Source organism: Metopolophium dirhodum, chromosome 1, assembly GCF_019925205.1.
Source record: "Metopolophium dirhodum isolate CAU chromosome 1, ASM1992520v1, whole genome shotgun sequence".
Taxonomy (NCBI): Eukaryota; Metazoa; Arthropoda; class Insecta; order Hemiptera; family Aphididae; genus Metopolophium; species Metopolophium dirhodum.
The window spans coordinates 156,245,618-156,267,991 of record NC_083560.1 but is presented as its reverse complement, the minus strand read 5'-3'; the positions used below and the strand labels follow the sequence as shown (position 1 = coordinate 156,267,991).

General features: G+C 27.8%; 2 protein-coding genes across 3 annotated transcripts; one reads left to right on the top strand and one right to left on the bottom strand.

The window, feature by feature from the left end:
- Window positions 1-320: 320 nt before the first annotated feature.
- Window positions 321-20,390, top strand: LOC132935453 (uncharacterized). Of its 2 annotated transcripts, none has more exons than XM_061002003.1 (3): window positions 321-524; window positions 18,292-18,527; window positions 18,602-20,390. In XM_061002003.1, exons 2-3 carry the CDS (start codon window positions 18,311-18,313, stop codon window positions 19,489-19,491), a joined length of 1,107 nt encoding a protein of 368 aa, XP_060857986.1. In that variant the 5' UTR covers window positions 321-524; window positions 18,292-18,310; the 3' UTR covers window positions 19,492-20,390. The 2 variants fall into 2 exon arrangements, with proteins under 2 accessions (XP_060857986.1, XP_060857987.1); XM_061002004.1 differs by lacking the exon at window positions 321-524 and having other exon boundaries at window positions 18,313-18,360; window positions 18,452-18,527.
- LOC132934055 (uncharacterized) lies at window positions 10,814-11,461 on the bottom strand. The gene is made up of 2 exons (XM_061000334.1): window positions 11,226-11,461; window positions 10,814-11,018 (listed from the first exon to the last, which is right to left on the bottom strand). Exons 1-2 carry the CDS (start codon window positions 11,459-11,461, stop codon window positions 10,814-10,816), a joined length of 441 nt encoding a protein of 146 aa, XP_060856317.1.
- Window positions 20,391-22,374: the final 1,984 nt, after the last annotated feature.

Sequence of the window (22,374 nt, the reverse complement as noted above, 5' to 3'; positions counted from 1 at the left end):
GCACTTAAATTGGTTAACTCGCTTTGACGTAATTTTTTAGTTTTCTCAGTGGAATGCTTTGCCCGTCAAACGGTATATTATCAACATATTTCTGTATAGTGTAGTATAGAACTATAGAAGTCTGTAGTATAGACCAGACGCTAATCAATACTGTACTTGATAAATGGGGGAGAGGTAAACCGTGTTTTATTTTGTTTATTGTTTCTGCGCTACGATCGATAAAACACTGCTGCACGTTTCGGCCGCTGACACCGCCGCGCTGTTATCGATGAAGTCGTCCAATCCCGAACCAGCACACCGAGACAGCGACGCCGTTTAGAACGAAATCAATACGCCGCCCGTCGTTGTTTTTTGGTCCGTATTTCAACAAAGACTCGCTGTGTCGCCTCTTCGATTGGGTACTTCATCTTTGTTGTTCAGTCGCTTTCACGATTTGCCTCGTCTGCCCTACTTCATAGACGAATTCACAAGCAACTACGATTGACTACAACATATCACATCTCTCGCAGTAATTGTTTTTGAAGGTATGCAGTTATTATTAGTGTTATTATTTCTATCATTATACGTGCATGGAGCGTAGAATAATGATAGAAATATTCGATTAAGATTATGATCGTGCTGTCACACGATTACGCAGTGCGGTAGCGTCTTGTTTTCTACCTAGTCTCGGCCGACCCATCTGGGTGCGTCACCGTCAAAATGGCGGTCGCTCCGCCGCAGTTTGCCGATCGCGCAGGCTATCACCTCCTATGATACTCCCGTTACCTGAGATAATAAAACAATGGACTTCAGCTTAACCGTATAAAGAATAATGTGACTTAGGTAGGTTTATAAATTGATAATTCACCTCAGTTTGCTGCTGTTCCTGTCATAGAATTTTATTAAACCCGACCACTTGCATTTAGTATCGGTATGTCATCCATTCATTTATAATGTATACAAGTTAGTATTACTTGCGCATGCTTTTGTCGATTACGCTGTGTACTCACTAGTATTTACCTATACTACTACTACGACAACATTCCTAATTCCTATCAAAGCTCCTGCATTACAACGTCAATTAAATACTACTGCTTAGGAAATCCAAAAATGCAGCCATGTGAAACTTGTCTTGGTGAGATCAATTATGTCGGCGCTCGTATGTTATGTTTTTTGTGTATATTTTGTACATGTAGCCATTTTTCTTTGATAACAGATAATAGACAATTTGATAACGCAGTAGGTTACGCACTTACTAATCATAGATCATAGAGAAATTAATAGGACATTATCGGTTGAACTCAAATTTCTTCCTTGAAAATCTTGATTATCTGATTATCTTCATATATATTATATTCATACTAAACAAAAATGTAAGCAAACGGTCTTAATGTCTTATATGGTTGGACCGCAAAACTAGTACGAGACAATTGCGGCAGCTACTATTATACGTTCGTATCGTAAAATGTTTAAATGTTGGTGAAATCAGAATTTGGCGTTTCAAAGTTATAGCCAGTGTTGTAAAAAATACTTTTTAAAAGTATTGAAGTACTCAATACTCTTAAAATAAAGTATTTAAAATACCACCCAAATACGAAAGTAAGAAAAAATACAATTACAAAGTTTTTGAAATGATCTTCAAATACAAAAGAAAAATTCTTTTTACTTTTTAGTTCTGAAATAATTTTTTTAAATCAAAAATTTGTTTATTGCATTTTAAAACATGACTCGTTTAATAATCTAAATTCTGATCAGTCATGTTATTATTTGCACCACAACAGTGAACTTATTATTCAAAGCTATTTGTATTTAGATATTTCATCATACAGTCATCGATCGTCTTCGACGATAAATGATAATGATAATTATTGATAACAATTTTCTTGGTAAATAGGTAGTAGGTACTAATAATTAGTAATAATATTTTTGTATAGTTAAATAATTATAAAGTATAAACTATAAAGTATAATAGCCGTTAAGTAGAAGCTTTTTTACATAATATATATTTTGTTATTGACCTAAGCTAATAGTGATATCGAATACAGATCTGAAAAGTATCTTTTCGATCTGAAATAAACATTTAATCGACAAAAACTGATACCAAATTGTCCGTAAGGCATAAATGATAGATATATAATATTATATTGTTGTAATATTAAAGCAAAATCATGACGGCATGGTATTCTAATTTATCAAGAATAATTTTAAGTAGAAACAAATTAAGAAAAAAAAAGTATTTAAAATACCATTCAAATGTTTTAAAATAAAAAGTATTCAATAAGGAAAAATTATTTAAATACTTAACATCACTGGTTATAGCTAATCAAAGTTTTCAGTTTATATTAGGTAGGTATTATACCTCATAAATACTCGATATGCTACATTTTTCATCAGGTGAACTGTTGAGAAAAAAGTAATATCTGTGTTATCCTTGCCACTCGCTCAATGCGCTGTACTTGGACAAAAAATCGAAAATATCGCTCGATTTGTTAAGTAAAACAACCTTGGGTAGGCCTCGGAATTGTACAATGTTATGAAAAAGTAATTATCTTCAAGTAGATGACAGGCTAATGAATGATTATATAAAAAAATTAAAATCAAGTGGCGTTGCACGCAAGCACATAAACGTAAAATCAAAAACTTTGAAAAGCTATAACTTCTAAAATAGTTTCCGATAAAAAAAATGTACACTATCGTTTTGAGTATAATAAACAAGTCGTTTGAAAAAAATTTGTGAGGCAGTTGGTAAAGTGCATTTTAGCCCGATATACAAATATTGTATTGTGGAAAATAAACTTATACACTTTTTATTGTATACTTCAGTAGATCAACATCATTAACTAACACAATATAATGAATTTAAGGCGTCCTATCCATTTCTTTATCATCTATGCCCGTAATACAATAGTCTATTAGTTAGTCTATCAATTAGTTTATTTGTCATTGTTACAACACTTATGATATCAATCTATATTCTACATACATTTTATTCCATTTTACAAAATACAAATATAACTATTCTATTCATACTTAATAATATTATAATCAATTTAATAATCCTTATGATATGAACAAAACATATTTTATTAATATTATGTTATATTAAATAGATACATTTATCATGCAATTTTCAACATTATTCATATTAGTTATACTAGGCACAACAAAAAGACCTGACGTATGAAATAACTACTGTTCTAATCAATATTTAAACATTTTTTTTTTGTATTTATAGATGCTTGCGCTACAAGTACTATATACATTTATTATTTTAGATTCTGAGCGGACTCTGAACGCTTTGTTTATCATCATAGAAACGAATGAAAAATAATAATATTATAATATTAATTCAACTTACAGGATATAATAAATAATAACAGTATAAAATATGCAGACTGACAATCGTCTCCGCTCAGAATCGTTTTTTGATATTTTATCATTGAATTCAAGTTTAATACACTCCATTATACATTACATTACATTATACATATACATTAACCCACTTTTAACCTACTGTACATCAGAGCAACAGCAACTTTTTTATATTTTAATTCTAAAAATAAAAAAATGTCAAAATTGCCAATTTGTAAATCTATATTTTATACAGATGTTGATGGTAAAAATGTAGATTTAAGTCAACTATTTTACTTTTTACAACTTTAAAATATAAATTTTTCGGTTTTAGAGTAAATTAATTTGAAGTTTGAACTGTATTAACTTTTTTTGAATATACTCTTTTTAGGGAACTCTCAAACACAAGATATTTTTATCTATAATTATTCAATTTTCATAATTGTTGTCGTGCTTTTTATAGTATCAATTTTTTATTTTTTTAAAAAACATAACTAAATTAATATAAAATGATGTGATTAGAGTCATATTTAAAATGTTATTTTCACAATTTAACATTATTTTATTGGCTAGGTATATTTTTAGATTCTGAGTGAAACGATGAATGTATTGATTTTACAATGATGTGTGTTTTTTTTTTTATTTTTTTTTTTAATTTTTTATTTTTGTGTCTGTGTACACGATAAGTAGTCGAAATAATGCTTCGATTTTCGACTTCAGTATCTTGTTCGATGGGAAAGTGAATATCGTTGGTGCATTGGGGAGGTCAAAATTTCCCAGTAGTTTTCAAAAGCGATGTGAAAAACAAAAGAAAAATTAAGGAAAAACGGGAATTTTTACGCAAATTCGATTTTTAACAAAATCGATTTTGGTTATTGGTGTAACTCTAAAACAAATGACCGTAGATGCATGAAATTTTCACTGGTTGTTTATATTTGCATTTTCTATACACAATACAATTTTGAAAATATTTTGACTCTTTTTGAGCTGTTTACGGCCATTGTCAGTTTTCAATTTTTTTAGTTTTTTTTTCTATAAATATCAATAAAATTTTATCTGTTGAGTAAAAAAGCTTGAAAATTTAATAGAAGGCTCCTAGGTTATTGTTTCAAATGCAGATGAAAAAAATTAAAAATCCTTAGTCACAGTTTTTAATTATAAGCATTTAAAGTTCAAATTTTGACAAAATACGGAAAAATCACGAAAAATAGCAAATTATTTTGATGAGAATTCATAAAAATTTTTCTTTTTAAATCTAAGATTTTAAAATCTAATACAAGATTCCTCATAAGTTTGTCTAACTTTATCAAAAAAAAAATTTCTACAAGAAAGTCAAATTAAATTTTTATGAGCGTTTTAAATTCATATTTTTACAACATTAGATATTCACTCGATTTCTCATGTACCGATTTCCTTATTTTCTTGTAATTCAAAAACGAATAACTGTAGATACATGAAAATTTCACTGAATGTTTATATTAGCATTTCCTATACACCATACAATTTTGAAAATATTTTGACACTTTTTGAGCTGTTTACGGGCATTTTCAGTTTTCAATTTTTTTAGTTTTTTTTTCTATAAATATCAATAAAGTTTTATCTGTTGGGCCAAAAAGTGTAAAAATTTAATACAAGACTCCTGATATATTTTTACAATAGCAGTTGAAAAATATTGAAAATACATAGGCACAGTTTTTTTTTATAAGCATTTAAAGTTCAAATTTTGACAACATTTATCGAATTTATAATTTATTAATTATTTTGTAGTTAAAAATTAATAAATTTTTAACTTTTATGGCTAAGGATTGAAAATTTAAAACAAGGCTCCACGTAAATAGGTTATATATAAATTACTTTATTCACAATAATATCATTAAATATACTTGGTAAAATCATAGGCTGACTGACCGTTTTCGCTCAGAATCGTTTTTCTTATACAATGATATTATATCATTGAATTCAAATTTAACACCATCCATTACAGTGACCCACTTGTAACCTCCCGTACAGCAGAGCGACATCCACTTATCCACCTTTTTAAATATACATTTTACTTTAACTTGTATAATACACATATAACTGATATAAGTCTTGTTTTCATAAATTATCTATTAATAGACTTTTTTTTAAATTGCACTAAAATATTTCACATTAGTAGTTTGAGTTAACTGTAGCAAGTTAATAATCATAATTGTATACATATATAATGTAGGGCCTAACCTATGTGTATATATATAGTATATTGTATTTTTTAAATGTTTACTAATTGTACAACTTTTATTTCACTTATATAATTTAATTAAAAACAACTTGATTCAAAATTGAAAATCCCACATATGACCCCATTTTATATTTATAATATTATATAAACCACTTAATTTCAAATTATTCAATAGTGAAAGACTGGATAGTTAAATATTTTTAGTTTAAATTTTTATATTATGTTGTATTTTAAGATAATTTTCACAATATAATTATAACTATTGTTAAAAAAAATAAGGTAATGTGTAAGCAAACCACTTCCCTATTTCATTATACCATGACTAAAATCACCTCATTTTATATTACTATTATTATGAACCACTATAAAAGGCAATTATCTAACAGGTGATCTACTAATTTAATAGAAATGATCCACCACATGATTTAGATACCTATAATATGTACATAGTATGTATTATGTATAAATATTTCATTATTAATTATTAAGATATATTTTTTTAGGATTATAAAATCAAATTCTTAAAAAAATATACAAAATAAGCAAGTAAGTGGATGTTACTATGCAGTTGAGTAGGTTACAAGTGGGTCAATATATAATGGATTATATTAAACTTTAATTCTATGATATAATATGAAAATTGTATAAAAAAAACTATTCTGAGAGGAGACAGTTTGTAAGTCTGGAAGTCTTTGTCGAAGCAATCCTGGTAGAAATGTTGTATACAGGATAAAAAAAAATAATAATAAATAAACACCATTTTTTAAACCACTAGCTTCCTCGCTCCGCTCAGAATCTAATACACAGTTAATCGCCATTGACCAGTGTAACTATATTACAATTCTATTTCTATTATTATCGAAATTAAGCATACCCTTATAACCAACAATTAAATTGTTAATCAGGTATGTTTAAAATTCTTGGTAGTTTAATATAACATCTTAATTTTATTACCAGTTATATTATATATTAAATACAATTCTTTATTATTAATGCTAATAATCAAAAACTCTTTTTATTAATTTTATAAAATTAATCTTCTTTGGTTAGGAGTCATAACTTTGAACTTTTCGATTACATTATTTATGTCCACTGAGTTAGGAAATTCCTACACAACAAATACAAATAAGAGGGATTCTAAGCTATCTTCAGACATAGTGGACCTTAAATTAGACTAGTTACGGGTATCACTACAAACATTGATAATACTTGATTGAAACTGTTAAATACATTTTGTTGGTTTGAAACAGTCAACCAATATAACCATTTATAGACAGTATGTTAACATGTTCCGGTTGGAATATTTTCAGCTCCTGTTAATAATTTTACTTCTGTTAGTTCAGTTACATTTATTTTGAAATATCTGCTAACTTAGTATAATCATATTTAATCAGTTTTAACTTGATTAGATTACCTGTAATTACAGCACCTATAATGTCTAATGTTTTTGTTAAAAATCTTTTATTAATTTCTCCAACTAAATCATCTAGCAATAAGAAAAATACATTGGTCTTCATTTCATCATAAATTGTTTCTATAAAATACTAATTGGTTTTTTCTATTATTAAACATGATGACCGCGGCAGCTCTGGCTATTGGTCTGACAGTAACATGTTATAACATAATATTAGGGTATTTTAAATACATACATAAATAATTACATTTACTGAAAATGAATAAGGTTTAAATTTCATTGTACAAATTAAATTTTTTTTTAAATATAAATAAGTTTACAATTGGAGTAAGATTTGGCCTGAGAATTTTGTGAAGATGTGTAGAGCAGAGGGTTTCCTCTTAATATTTTTGATGATTTCTACATTCGGTTAGGATGTGCTTAATAAAGTTAGTTAGACACCACAGGTAGAGAAGTTGGGTGGATAGTCTCTAGTCATTAGAAGACAATGGATTATTGAGGTTTATAGTTTTAGAAAAGCATAAATCTAAAAGTTAAAAAAAAAACAGATTAATTGACCCACTTATATTTGAATCCCCCTGTATATATTAATTATATTATATATATCCCTAACTTAGATGGCTTCGTCACTTAGAAAATTTTACGCAGAATAGAAAAAAAATATTTCTTAAATTTGTAATAATTATCCATAAATAAATTATTATCGCTGTAACTTAATATCTTGAGCTATAGCTTTTAAAAAAATTTCTATTTTGTCTTACCTTACCTAACCTGGTAATTTTGAAGATATTTTCCCATGTTATTTCATGTTTGATTTCATTTTTTCAGCGTTCATCACATTTTCATTTAGCAAATTACTATAATTGTCGCAAATTAATTTCGACCATAAATTTGGATCAATTAAATCCTAACTGGTTGTAAAATTTTCAAAATGTTTTTATGACAATGCCTTCTGTTGTATATGGCTCTTGCATGTTTTTTTCTTGTATAAAAAACTTTTATATGCAACTTTAATGTTGCCTTCATTGAATTTTAAAATTTTCATTTTTTGAAAAATTTGATCTGTTTAAAACCTATAACTATTTAAAATCACTTTCTTGACGTACTCTGTCAGACCTACTGCTCTATACTATATACTAAACCAGATGTCACCATATGGTGTTATACACAGTGTAGTAAAAATAATAATGCGGTTTATAAGATAATATTTTATTTTATTGTATCACCCTCTATCATCTATAATCTGTATGTTTATCTATATATTATATGTATTATCTACTGACAATACCGTAGGTAAAAACAAAAATTATTGATTTTTTGTCTAGCCCTGTGCCTATACTATACAATTGAAATATATAGTAAACTTTATCATAATTTTATTTACAATTGTCCACACCAAACTAACCTATATTAGATATAATATGTGAATAGTTGATTTTATTTAAAATGTTCCAGACTGTACAATGTATATTTCAACAGTTTTATAAACTTTTTTTGCCTCGAGACTTGGAGACTTTTTTTTGTGTTTCCCCAGGTATTTAAATATTTGTTATCGACATTCATCAACATCCGTAGATACATAACAAATTGTTCGTTTCATATTTTCGTGCTATTTGTTATATTCACAACTAAGATATAATGGACTTAAATATCATTTCACTCTGATAAACACAAATTGTCAAGTTTTTTTAGCTAAATATGTAAAAACAAGTATATTACACACTATCTTGTAAACAATTTTGAAAAAGTATTAAGATACTAATAATAGTATTCGGTTAAACAATTTAAAAAATACTATTATAAAAATGTATTTTGTGAATATTCAGTGTTTTTTTTTTAATTATAGGTAGGTATACTATATAATATATATCAATATCAGTATACCTATCATGCAGTGTTGGGTAAATTACTTTTAAAAAGTAATGGAATTACGTTACTCGTTACTTCACATATTTTTATTTAAATTACATTTGCGTTACCTAAAATTATTTTTATCACGTTACGTTACTTTTTCATAAATAAAGTAGTGCGTGGTAGTGCGTTACAAATAACGTTACTTTTTTTTTATCTCTGATAACAGTTATCATTTTTTTTGAACCATATTCAATTCATAATATGATATATTTTACAATATATTTTAGACCTACTACCTATATAGTGATACACTGATACCTAGTATACAACATTCAAAATAATATGTAAATGTACAATCATCATTCATCTCACCTATTAATTATTATTTATTGTATGGTTATAGTAAAGTAGTTACCTACTACCTAGTTAAATTTAATTGTATACATTTAAACTCAATACTAAATACAACAATAAGGCAAGTTATTTTCTAATAAACAAGTGAAACTAAATGATACAGTGTAATAATGCTATAAATCATAATACCCAATTTTATTAATACAAAAATACAATTTCATTTATTTTTAATTTTAAAAGTTTTTCGAAGTTTTGGTCACTTATTTTACCACGTTTTTTTGTACTAATATCACCAGCAACACTAAATAGGCGCTCTATCGAAGCACTTGATGGCAATGCGGTATTATATTTTAAGAATATATTTTTTATGGTTGGCATGGTATTTAAAATTAGCAAGTATCCAATGAATGGTGTTGTCAAATATCGATCAATTTCTGTGTTGGGCTGTTCTACTTCTACATCATCACCATCGAAAAGAAAATCATCTTCGGTTGCAGGTTGCACATTGTCATTGACAATACCTTTTATTAAAGTTAATAGTTTAATAACATTTATCTTAAATATCAAATTTTAATTAATCACCTGTAATTGACTGTAGCTGCTCTACTTCAGCCTTAAAGAATATACTATTAAATTTAAATTTTGGATGGGAGACCGATGATAATATAATTGGTATTTCTTTAGTCATACTTGTGAATCGTTAATTGATACTGTCTAAACAAGCTTTTGCTAAGCTTTTGCATTTACCTGCCAATGATAATTCTGTTAGTTTCCTTTTCAGCCAACTGATAGTTGGTATTAGATAGCCCATAGCCATATATTTATCTCCTTGGAGAATATCCAATGCCCTCGATAAAGGCTCCATAATCTAAATATAAAAAATAAATAATAATTAATATAAAATGTTAAAAAAAAATGTATTTTTATTTAAGACTTCAATATTTATTTTGCAATAATCCATCATGAAAGCTAGATCATTTTTATCAAATCCTGGTATACCAGATTCATCACATACACGTTGAACCTTAGCTTCAGATTTTTGTAACTCATCACTCAAACATTTGACGGCATTGTATGTTGAATTCCATCGAGTTGTATTTGGTACATTTATATACACATTTAATGCGTCATCAATAGTATCTGCAACTACAGATGTCCTGCTTTGCTTGTTTCACAAGCCTTGCATTTTTGCAAACGATGATCTCATTTGCTTTTTATAAATGACATCAGATAATGCTTTTTCACTGTCTCTTGTTGCAACTAAGTTCAAAGTATGACTTGCAAAGTGATGATGTGGTGGAAACGAATATTCAGGATATTGTTCAAGACCATTAGCTAAAATTTCGTCTATTTCTATCATATCTATTTCATCGTCATTGTCATCTTCACCATCTTCATCATCGTTAGAGTTATTAACTCTTGATCCAGTATTTCTTGTTTCTGACGTCTGTGTGTGAACACTTATTTATAAAAAAAAAATTAGAATTAATAACAAGGTAAACATAGATGTTTATTTACATTCTTTAAATAAAAAAAAAATTAATATAAGTTGATTAAGTTGATATTATAATTATTATTTTTAATTTTGTTATTCCATTTTCAATTTATATATATATTATTATATTCAATTTACAAATCCCTTACCTAAAAGCTTTTATAAAGTTGGAACCATTATCTGTGACAACTCTAGATATTTTATTAATTATTCCATATTCACAAAATATAGAATGTAATACTTTTGCCAAAACATCAAAAGTATGTCGACCCTTTAGCCTCCGACAAGCAAGAGCTGCAGACTTTCGTTCACTAGTTATTGGGTCAAACCAATGAACTCCTATGTAGCTCCTAATAAAAAAGACTGTCAGTTAGCAATTATAAACAAACCATTTCAAAAAAATGACTATATATTTGTACATTTAATATATTTTATATTATTCTTATTTTGTACCACCGACCCTGTATATGAGCATAATTCATATTAATAAGTGTTTGGTAAGTATAATAAAATAAATAAATAATAATTGACATTTTATCTCATAAATAAAATCTTACTTTTTGTAGACAGACCAACAATCAGCAGTGGCACAAACATATTTAAGTTCAATAGACATCAGTTGCTCTTTAAGTTCTATTTTTAACTCCTGTGAAATATTAGATATTCTACTCATCAACGTTTTTCTTGTTAGACATTTCCTTTTAGGAAAACCCATGTTCATTAAGTATTTAAATTTTTCTTCTTCGACAATCGAAAATGTGTGATTACCCAGGACTACAAACTCAGTGATCATAGAATCTAACTTTTCTGAAAATAAAATAAACTATAGATGTATCTTTTTTTCTACATATTATATAATATATTAATAATTTATTTCTCATACAAAATTAGCCATCTATTTTGAAAATAGTAACTGCTATCAAATTATGTAAGTTATATAATTTGATAGTAGTTTAATATAATATAATATGTACATTTTTTATTTAATTTAATGCCTTTTAGTAAATATTAATACTTACAATAGTGGATTATAAAACTTTAATAATAAGTATAAATGTATAATATGAATTCAAATTCAAAAAAATAAATACATTTATACAGCTAATATGCTGTTGTACCTACCTATAAAATAAAAAAAAAATTCAGTTTGAGATTTTAATTTACCTTGGCTAACATATTGTGGTCGAGAAAATGATTCAGATAATGTTAGTTGCTTTTTAGTTTTGCAACTGTCATCAGTCTCATCTTGTTTGCGCTTATCAAAAGTTTTTTCATTTTTTAGTTGCTCTTCAAGTTCTTTAAGTTTTGAACCATGCTTTATCTATATAATTTAGAAGAGAAAATATTAATTATATTATTAGAAAATTATAATCTAGGTTAGGTCGGTATGCATTAAAAAACTGTGTACACTTTTTAGTAATCTTTTTGTCAAATGGTCTAACATAGCCAAAAAACAAGTACCTACTTAAAATTCAAAAATATCGGTCCATTTTTTTTTTAGATTAATTAAATAAAAACGTATAAATTAACTTAGCAACTGATTTTTTATGAAGAAACCAAAATATTTAAACAAATTTGAGGAAATTAGTATCAAAAAAATTAAAACCTGTAGGTAACAAAACATTGGCTGTCAGCATAAAAATAATAAAATAATAATATACTTATGTAATAATTATATTTTATTTCATGTAATTGAGTAATTTGCATTGCTTGAATAGGTATCTCAATAACAATTTTTTTAAATGAACTCATGCTATATTAAAATAAGTAGGTAGGTACTACTGTACTAGCCACTAGGTAGTAGTTAGATAAAACAATATTCAGTATTTTACGACCCCTTGGTATACCTCTTTATTCTTTAATAATTATGAATTCTACTTACTGTTATGTGTTTTTTCAAATTTGAACTACTTCTTATGGCAGTGGAATATGTTTTGGATTTGATACATAATTTGCATTTCACGAAAAAGTTTTTACTATCCGTAGATGTAATTTCAAAATATTTATTATATGTTGGCCACGGTAGTTCAGTGGTATTTGCCACACTTGCTGATACTTCAGTCTTAATCATTTCACTCATTGTTTTAATTTAGAGTTTATATAATTAAACTCAAACTAATATTTTATTATAACTATTACACTAGACACTAAAAAATTATTTTATAAACTATGTCGTAAGTAATAAGGTATCTAGTCAACTGTTGAACTGTTACTATTATCTATGAACTTTTGGGTTGTGCGAGGTCCGACGACAATAATTCGGCGTATACTGTGAGATGCGAGTAGTTAATTGTTAAATAACAAAATCAGTCCTTAACGACTAGAACTAATAAGTAATGGTAATACCCAGTGGCGGCTCGAAGGAGGTATATTTGAATCATGTGATTCATAGAAATATTAATGGGTGGGTGGGTGAGTGTCCTGTGGGTAGTTTGAAGAATTTTTAAAAGTTGGTAATTCAATTAGAAATATAATGTTCAGCTCTATATGGACTACATGTGTATCAGCGTAAGTCGTACAGTAACAGCCAACATTAGGTTAAGCCCGGTACCCGCATGTGTAAAGAATGGAATATAAATATTATATTTAATAATTCGAAGAAATTATCGAGGAAAGATAACTATTAACGTTAGTTAATAGTATGTGTAGAGTTTTGGAAAGATTTGTAGCAATTAGTTATAGAACGAAAGAACACTACGAGATTTGTCTGTCATACTGACGAATTTTATACTTTATTAACAAAAATAAAAGTGAAAGACGAGACTACGCTCAACAATGGGTGAAGAACAACTTGAAAGTCTTATTCTTTTAAGTTGTGAAAAGGATATAGATATTAATATTGAAGACGCTATAAATAGATTTGGTTGTTCTTCAGATTTACTAAAATCACACCTTATATTCAAATAAAATTAATAAATAGTAATATCACAATATAAGTTATTTACTTTTATTTTAAAAGAATTCCAATTTAATGTAATTATTTCAATAAAAAAATATTCAAATTTACTAAGTTGGAGCAGGTTAACTTTTTTTCTCATGAGGATAATGATTCATGGTTATATTAATAATGTATCCACATTAATTAGTTTTTTTATATTCACTCAATTTTCACAATTGACTTTAAACCGTTAAAATAAGTAAGAAATAAGAAATTATCTTGAAATTTTCAATAACTACAGGTTAGTGCATACAAAGTACAAACTGGTATCACATGAATTTTTTTTAAAATTAATATCATTAAATTAAATTTTTAGTTTAGATTATTGTTGAAAATATTACATTTAATACTTAATATTTAGAATATAATGTATTATTATATAATATTTTCTAAATGTAATGCATATATTGATATGTAATATAAGTAAAATTATTAATTGGTTCAGGGGTGATACAGGGTTATATAATATTTACTGTGTATACCAATTAAATATCTATCACTGACATAACTTATCCACTAAAAAACTATGAATTCACCTTTTGGAGAGCAGTGAAAAATTTTTTAGGGTGGTTGTTGTAAAAATATTAAATGTGAGTCAAGAAAAAAAAAGTTCAAGCCGCCACTGGTAATAACTATGGTATTCGTAAATGGTATTAATATAATATGTATAATATTTAAACTATATTATGTCTATATAGTATATAGTATTAATTGGAAATGGTGACTGCAATCTGGTAAGGTATTAACATCGAGGTATATCAGTTTTAAATTCGTACCTATAGCCATATAGGTTGATAGCCGATAGGTGGTTTATTCATAAGTCGTAAATCATAATTCGTTTTAATTAAATTTTATTTTTAAGCCGAACTCTTTTCTTTCTGATAATGAAAGTAATAGCATTAATTCCTGGAATGTTTAATAATATTGTTAACTATTATCAGAATCCAAAGTAAATAAAATTGATTTTTAATTTTTCTGGAATATCTTATTAGCTTATTTTTGTACTAGGTACATTCAAAACTATTATTTTAATAAGTAACGTGAAAAATAACGCATTAGTGCGTTACTTCATAGAAATTACTTTAAAAAAGTAATAGCGTTACAATTGCGTTACTGTAAGTAAAATGTAATAAAATTACTGCTGCGTTACTGAAAAAGTAATTGCGCTACAGTAATTTGTAATTTGCGTTACGTTACTACCCAACACTGCTATCATGTTACTTTAATAATTTCACAAATACTATAACATATCTGATGATTTAGCACATGTTAACATATTTAAATATTTAATTGACATATTTTTTTAACTAATATTGAAATAATTAAATAAAACATGGTGATAACTATTAATATGGAATTACTTACAAATTATTATTTTGTGACTGCTCGATCATGTTTGTCATGTTCTCGAGAGTCATGTGGCCGCCTCGAACATTTTCACGGTCGCCAACCACGGACCGAGACCCGAAAGTCGGAGTGCCGTGGATTTTTTTTTTATTATTTAAGAAACGTGAATACATTTGACACAGTAATAGGACAGGTGACCGACGGTGAAATAATAACACCTCAATTTGGGGAAAGATATATATATATGAGTTTATTTGAGTAAATTTGTATTAAGTTGGTGCCGAGAAAGCCGAAGGCATAAAACTCGGTCAGAGTAAAGCTATAAAGATAATAATAACACAAGTACAATAATAATAATATAATAATAATAATAATAATATAATAATAATACCCTAAATAAGTACCGGCCACGGTGAGAATAGTAATAATAATGTACCCAAAACGTTACCAGTAGATTAGTGTGGGTCCCGTGCCGCCCCTCGGCGCATCAGCGAAACGCGTGCTACTCGCTCATGGTACCGGGAGCTCAGACGGGAAAAAAGGTAGTGATGGCTTTTGCTGGTGTCGATCAGTTCTTTGCGACCTTTGGTGGCACGGGACACGACAGGTGAGGGAGGGGGGCACATATGTACAGATAACGTGAGTGGCCGGTACTCTGGGCCGTGGGTACTAGGAGGGGAGCGTGTGTGCGACTGCCGGAACGGTGGTGTAGTACGGCGGAGACTGAGGCGCGGGGGATAGTATTCCTTATCTATCTCGTCGCATTTCGCGCTCTCCGGTACCTGCTAGTACAATTATAAACGATGGTAGTATCGTTTGCGTTGGACGTCACAATTTTTTTTTTTAAATTTTAAACACTGTTATTTACTATAGGTTAGGTTAACCTAATTTTGATTTTAGTAGTTCCTTTAATAGATACTATTTTATACATTTTTGATATGATTTTTAGAATTATCTGATTTTCAATTTGTGAAAATATTTAGACTCACTAAACTGATAGTTAACAAGTAATATTAACACCATACACGATTGAACCCAGTAGGAAATCTTCAATCACGATGGACATTAAAGTTATGTCATAAATTCCACATAACACTATATTCGTTTTTATCATGTATTCTTGTTAGGTTTTGACAACATTACGGTTTTTCAATAGTGGGTCATATCAATTAAACATTTGCAATAATAGATCTTCTTCTGTTAATATATGCATTGCAAAATTTCAAATGCAATAAATTATCTTAATATTGTGAAACAAATACATAAGCTTCCCAGATGGCTTTAAAAAATTTAATATACCACAAAGAGGGTAGGTACTTACTTATCTATCTACATAGTAATATATTATACTACTATTATTTAAAAATTGTTTATCTATTTTATGCTTGATTAGATTTGTAGGGAAAAAAAGGGGGATACTAGGTTTATAGGTACAATTGTTTGTACCCATGTGGAAATAGTTCTTCCTCGCTCAGAAAGGATGTACCCTGAACATATTAATGTTAACTATGAGGGCTATCCACTATCATACTATTCACACCCAATTAGTAAGTGATCATATATGAAAACCTATTAATATTTTATAGCATTGAATTTTAACATTAAGTTGGGCACATTAAGGTGTAAGTTCTATCCTTGTTTTCTATATAAACATTAAAACTATGTTTGTGATTCTAATGCAATTTACGTGGCGCCCGCATGTGTTGTCTCCTGGTCTCCGTTTTACAAGTGCAGAATATAGCAAATTATACGTTTAGCTCCGTTAGTATAAAAATTAGAGTGAATTGACTCTTATAACATTTAAAGGTAAGATTATTATCTATGCAATCCCATGGGCTAAACATTTTCTATGTTACACATTTGGAAGATGGAGATAACACATGCAGATACCATGTCATCTTAATGTCAACTATAAATATCCTTGTAGCACTAACGTTTCTTTTATATGGTGCCAAAGTAGTTTCAACATAAATGTAAAATGGACTTACAACTTACTATTTATTAGGCAAAATAACTATTATATATATAATAAATATATAATTTCTAACCCTTATCACAGATAACATGGTTTGGTTTTATTACATTCAATTATTAATAATATGCAAATTAAAATTGTATAACTGATTTTAAATAATTGAATCATCTTATTATAAGTAATTCTGGGTAACTACTTAAACCTTCAATTTTAACACAACTTAGTAACCTGTTCCTGAAACTCCTGCTGCGTTCTTCAACAATAGTACTCGTTCAATAACCGAGAGAAATAATGGGATATCAAAAATTAAATTTAAGCATTTTACTACTGTAGACATTACAACATGTTATACATGCAACAATTTTTTTTTCATTATTTAAGATTAAGACACTTAAATTTATTTTATACTTAGCTGCAATACTTTCAGCTATCAAAGCCAAGGCATTAGTCTATTTTTCTTTGGCCACTGTCTGTCTTTCCAAAAGCAATATTTTATTGGTTTTTAATAATTAGCTTTCAATTTTGTTATTTCTGAACTAATTGAAGATAAGGAACGCAATGCTTTAACAGTATGATAGAGTAAAGAGTATTTTTTTTCCAAAGATCTTTTAAGAATTACTCCTAATAAAAGTTATATTTTAGATAATTTATATTTAATAAGTAAATTATGAATAGAACACTAAATAATATAGGTTAGGTTCCAGTTGGCATATTGAGATAACTTTGATTAAAATCTGAAGTAGGAGATTTGATATACTGACATTTTTCGTTATTTTTTAAGCATTTTACTGGTGTAACAACAGAATTCACTAAGCAAGAAAAATGGAATAATGTATACATTTGAATCAAAGAAATAGAAAATATGTATGTTTTTAATTATATACTACAATATCTTTTTTAGCTCTGTGGGACCAGTACTCCTTTATCTTCAATATAATAAAATTGTGTATACAATTTAGCCTAGAATTTTTACTTGAATTATTCAATTATATACGTACCTTGTCTCTAGAGAATGTGTAGTAAGACTAAAACTATCATAAGATAATTAACTTAATTTTAATATATTATATATTTAATATAATCTTTTGCAGTTTTATAAAAAATAGTTAGTAAAATAGTAGGTTAAACAATTATTGTAAACTAACTGGTATTTTTATGATCTTTTCTAAAGTTTTGGAGCTAGAGGTGGTGCTCTAGGAATAGTATATTTATACTACTAGTAAGGTATAGTAATTTGTTGTTCCATATGAAAATCCTTTCTTTGATATGTTTTGATTTAATTTTTATTACTTTTATGTGATAAAAAAATAAATAATTGCCTACTTGAAACAATTTAGTAAAATTATCTCTTTATCATTTTTAGATTAGAAGAGTATCCCAAAATGGATCATTCTCCAGAGGAGCCCTATAGATGTCCAGCTCCAAGACATAAGTGCGCAATGAATGGAAATTATGAATTCTATATTTATGATTCAGTACTTTTAGATCCAACCAGCATACAATTTAAAACTCTACCATTTCAGCGTATTATAAATCAAGTTGTTCCACCGATGTGTATTGATTTCATACCAATTATAATGATTGCGGGACCAGATAACGGTAAACACCTATTATAAACAAGGTTAATAGTAAATATTTTAAATATCATTAATACATTTATTTTCTATTTATAGTACGCAATCATGTTGGTGTGGAATTTTATTTGTCATTATCAGATATTCAACACATTTGGCCGCCAAACAGAAAACAGGTTAGCCTATTGCAGATCCGTATTGGAGAAAAACTATCAGGGATGAACGAGTTGTCAGAAGAATTACCACAACCAATATTAATGTATATCAATTCTAAACAAATACCTATGAACGATATAAAAAGCCCTTTAAATGTTAATGCTATTGATTATTTACACTTAAATACTGTTAAAGCTAATAAGATCACAATTTCTTGGCCACCGTGTAAAAGATCATTTTATATGGTAGTAAACTTGGTGGATATAATTAGTGTTGTTGAAATGGTGGAAAACATAAAAATGGACGAAGATCGATTTTTATCAGCATTAGAAACAAAAAAAAAAGTCCAGGAATTTTTGAAAAATTCTGGTAAAGATTTGGAGACTTTCAACTTTTCTCTTTTATGTCCAATAAATAAATCAAAAATGAAACTGCCTGTCAGATCTGTCAAATGTAATCATTTCCAGTGTTTTGACTTGCAAGCTTTCATTTCTTTGAATGAGATAGAACCCACATGGCTGTGCCCTATATGTTCGAAGTCCTGTATCTTGGCTGATTTGAAAATAGACTCATTCCTTTTGTTTATTATCAATAGTATAAACTTACCTAAAACTTGCGAGGAAATAGAACTTGATGCGAATGGTAAATGGAAACCATGTATATTGAACAGTGATAGTCGTGAAGGTATTTTGGGTACATCTTGTGGCTCTTTAGAAAAAAGTATTCTCGAAATTGATTTGGGTAACTCAGATGATGAAGATCTCGGTGATATTGTAAAAACAGTATTACCGATAACAAGTGCAGGGAATTCCAATGGTTCAATAAGATACTAATGATTAAATTAGATAATACGATACGGCTTTTTAAATTTAGTACAAATGATTATATAACATTCAGATATTCAAGTGTTTTTTTTATCTTATAATATTAAATAGATGTTCTAATAAATTAAGAACTATTTTATGATTGTTAATTAATTAATCAAATAATGTTTAAAATATTGTATGAAAAGCAAAGCAACGGACTTAAAGTTGCGTATTTCGTCGTCATTTGATTTTTCTATTTTTTTTCTACTAAAGCTTCAATTCTATCGAATGGTTAAAGACGTCTATATTGGATTATAGTTTTAACTAATGCATTTTTAATTTCTTGGAGTAACTATAATTTTTTTGATCAAAATCACGATTAAAGTTGCAATGGTTGCCTGACGGGCTATGGCATAAGTGATATAACATGGTAGTTGAAATTGCTCGCAGAACCAGCTGCTTAACTGAGTCTCTTTCCATGAAAATAATATAATTGCTAGTGATTTAAAATTTCATATTCACAAACATTTAAGTATTGTGAATTGCGACAGCGATATAATATAGTACATAAATATTCTACTACGGTCTACGAGCACTACAGAGTTGTTAAATCATGAGAATTAATATTATGAAGACACCAATTCCGTAGCTCGTCGGACAATCATCATATCTTTAATCATGAATCTTATTTGTTAAGATAGATCCAGTCTAGTTAGCTCTTATACCAAAAATAAAAATTAGTTGTTATCAGTTATATTAAGTTACATTGTATTTTTATTTAATTTTGTATTTACGTTTTTCAATATTATTAATTTTCAATTGATGTGTTATTATTAATGACATTTTATAATTTAATTCTTGTGTATGGATGATATTGTATAACTGTATAAGAAAAATAGTTTTTAATTTGACTCAATAGTAATTTTATGTAGAATCAAATTCATTAGAATTTAAATAAAACTTGTATTTATCATTTGAATGCATAACTAATTGTATTTTATTTATTTGTATTCAATATTTATTTTGTTTTTAAGTAATTGAAGCAATTTTTTTATAAGTTGGAAGTATTATGCCAATTTATTTTTTGGGTGGGGGTAGAATATTTCCCTCGCCCAACCCTGTTTTAAAACATTTTAAATAAGATATTATAATTAAGTGGAGGTGCGAGCCCTGATTTTAAATGTCCGACCAGGCCATTTTTTTTAAATCTGCCACTGGTAGGTAACTAAATATTTTTCACTGCTACAACTACAAGCCTGATAACTACAGGAAGGCTCTTCATCTTCATTGTTAATGGTAGAAGATTCTTGGTTTCTTTGTGCGCTTTTCACTGATTTTGACACTTCCATGTCTTGATTATTTATATGTTCATAAATAAATAGTAACTTTTTCGCTATTGAATTTGTTATGTGATTTCTCCATTTAGTATGGATGAGTGAATAAGAGCTAAAAGAACGCTCTGTAGCTGCTGAGGATGCAGGCAAGACAAGAATAGCAGATGCTACTTTTGAAAGACTTGTGTTTGAACAAACACCATTTCCTCAGATACGTGCTTCTATATTATCAATATTGTACCATAAAATATCATTGGCCTATAATCCTTCATGTGAACAAGTTCAATTATTATCTGTGAAATAAAATGAAAAATAACTATACAAAAAAACAATACAAAAGTATTAAATTTATAAACAAAGTTAATTATTAAGAAGATAATCAAAACTGTTTTAAATAATTTAGGTTACAAATCATTAATATTTTAATAGGAACGCATTGATAGTTTAAGGCTCGGGCACGGATTGTTGCGGTGGTCAGCGATCGTCGCGTCACCATGTGTTTGTTTCATAAGCGGTCTAGTCCAAAAACATGATATTTGCCAGTCACGATAGCCACCTGTGGTTGTAGTCATATAGTTACAAAACAACGATATTTTTCAGTGTTTTTTTCATTATATTATTATTTATTCAATATGTCAAGTTCTGACGAAGAGCAACTTCTTCTTCTACTTGCCCGTCAAAATAAAAAAAAGACGATGTTGGGTGCATGAAATAAATACGAATAGAAAAGCATTTGGCGAATACCATCGTCTTTGTATTGAACTTCAATCACATGAAGATCGTTTTTTTCAATATATTCGCATGTCACGAGAGTGTTTCGAGGAATTACATGACCTAGTAAAAGTAAATATTTCAAAATTACCAATAAACTGGAGAGAACCAATCGATTCAAGAGAAAGATTAGCTATTTGTTTGATGTAAATTTCCCAAAATAACATATAATAAAAATTAAACTAATAATAAATATAAATACATTTATTATAAGATAGATAAAAATAAAAAAAACTGATTATACCTTATACATTTATTAAAATTGAAAAATATTGTTTAATATCTTAGTTATTTTTAGTTTATTAATGTTTTTAAAGTAAAAAAAAGTTTAAATAAAACATATTAGTTTTAACATTAGAAACTAAAATTTCTTAATTAATACAGTAGATTCTCGTTATGTCGGGTTGTGTTTTAAAAAAAAAATCGACCAAATACAATTTTTTTAGAAATTTCATGGTTTTTACGGGATAAGCGATAAAAAGTCAATCGATTTTTTTATAATTATTCAAAGTAGCAGACCACGGAGAGGAGAAAATTTCCCGTCAATTGAAACAATTTTCAGCTCAATCTGGCGAATATCGAACATTTTATAAGCAACGGCGTACGCGTATATACGATTCTACGATGTATTCGCCTAGTTGAGAATAACCACGAGTTATTTCGAAATTCGATTTTCCTAACTCTTTCAAAAATGATTTAATCGGTCTAATTTTTTTTTATCGTTTTCACCGGGACTCTCTTAGGCTGTTGCACTATCTGGATTGTGTTTTAAAAAAAAAATCGACCAAACACAATTTTTTTAGAA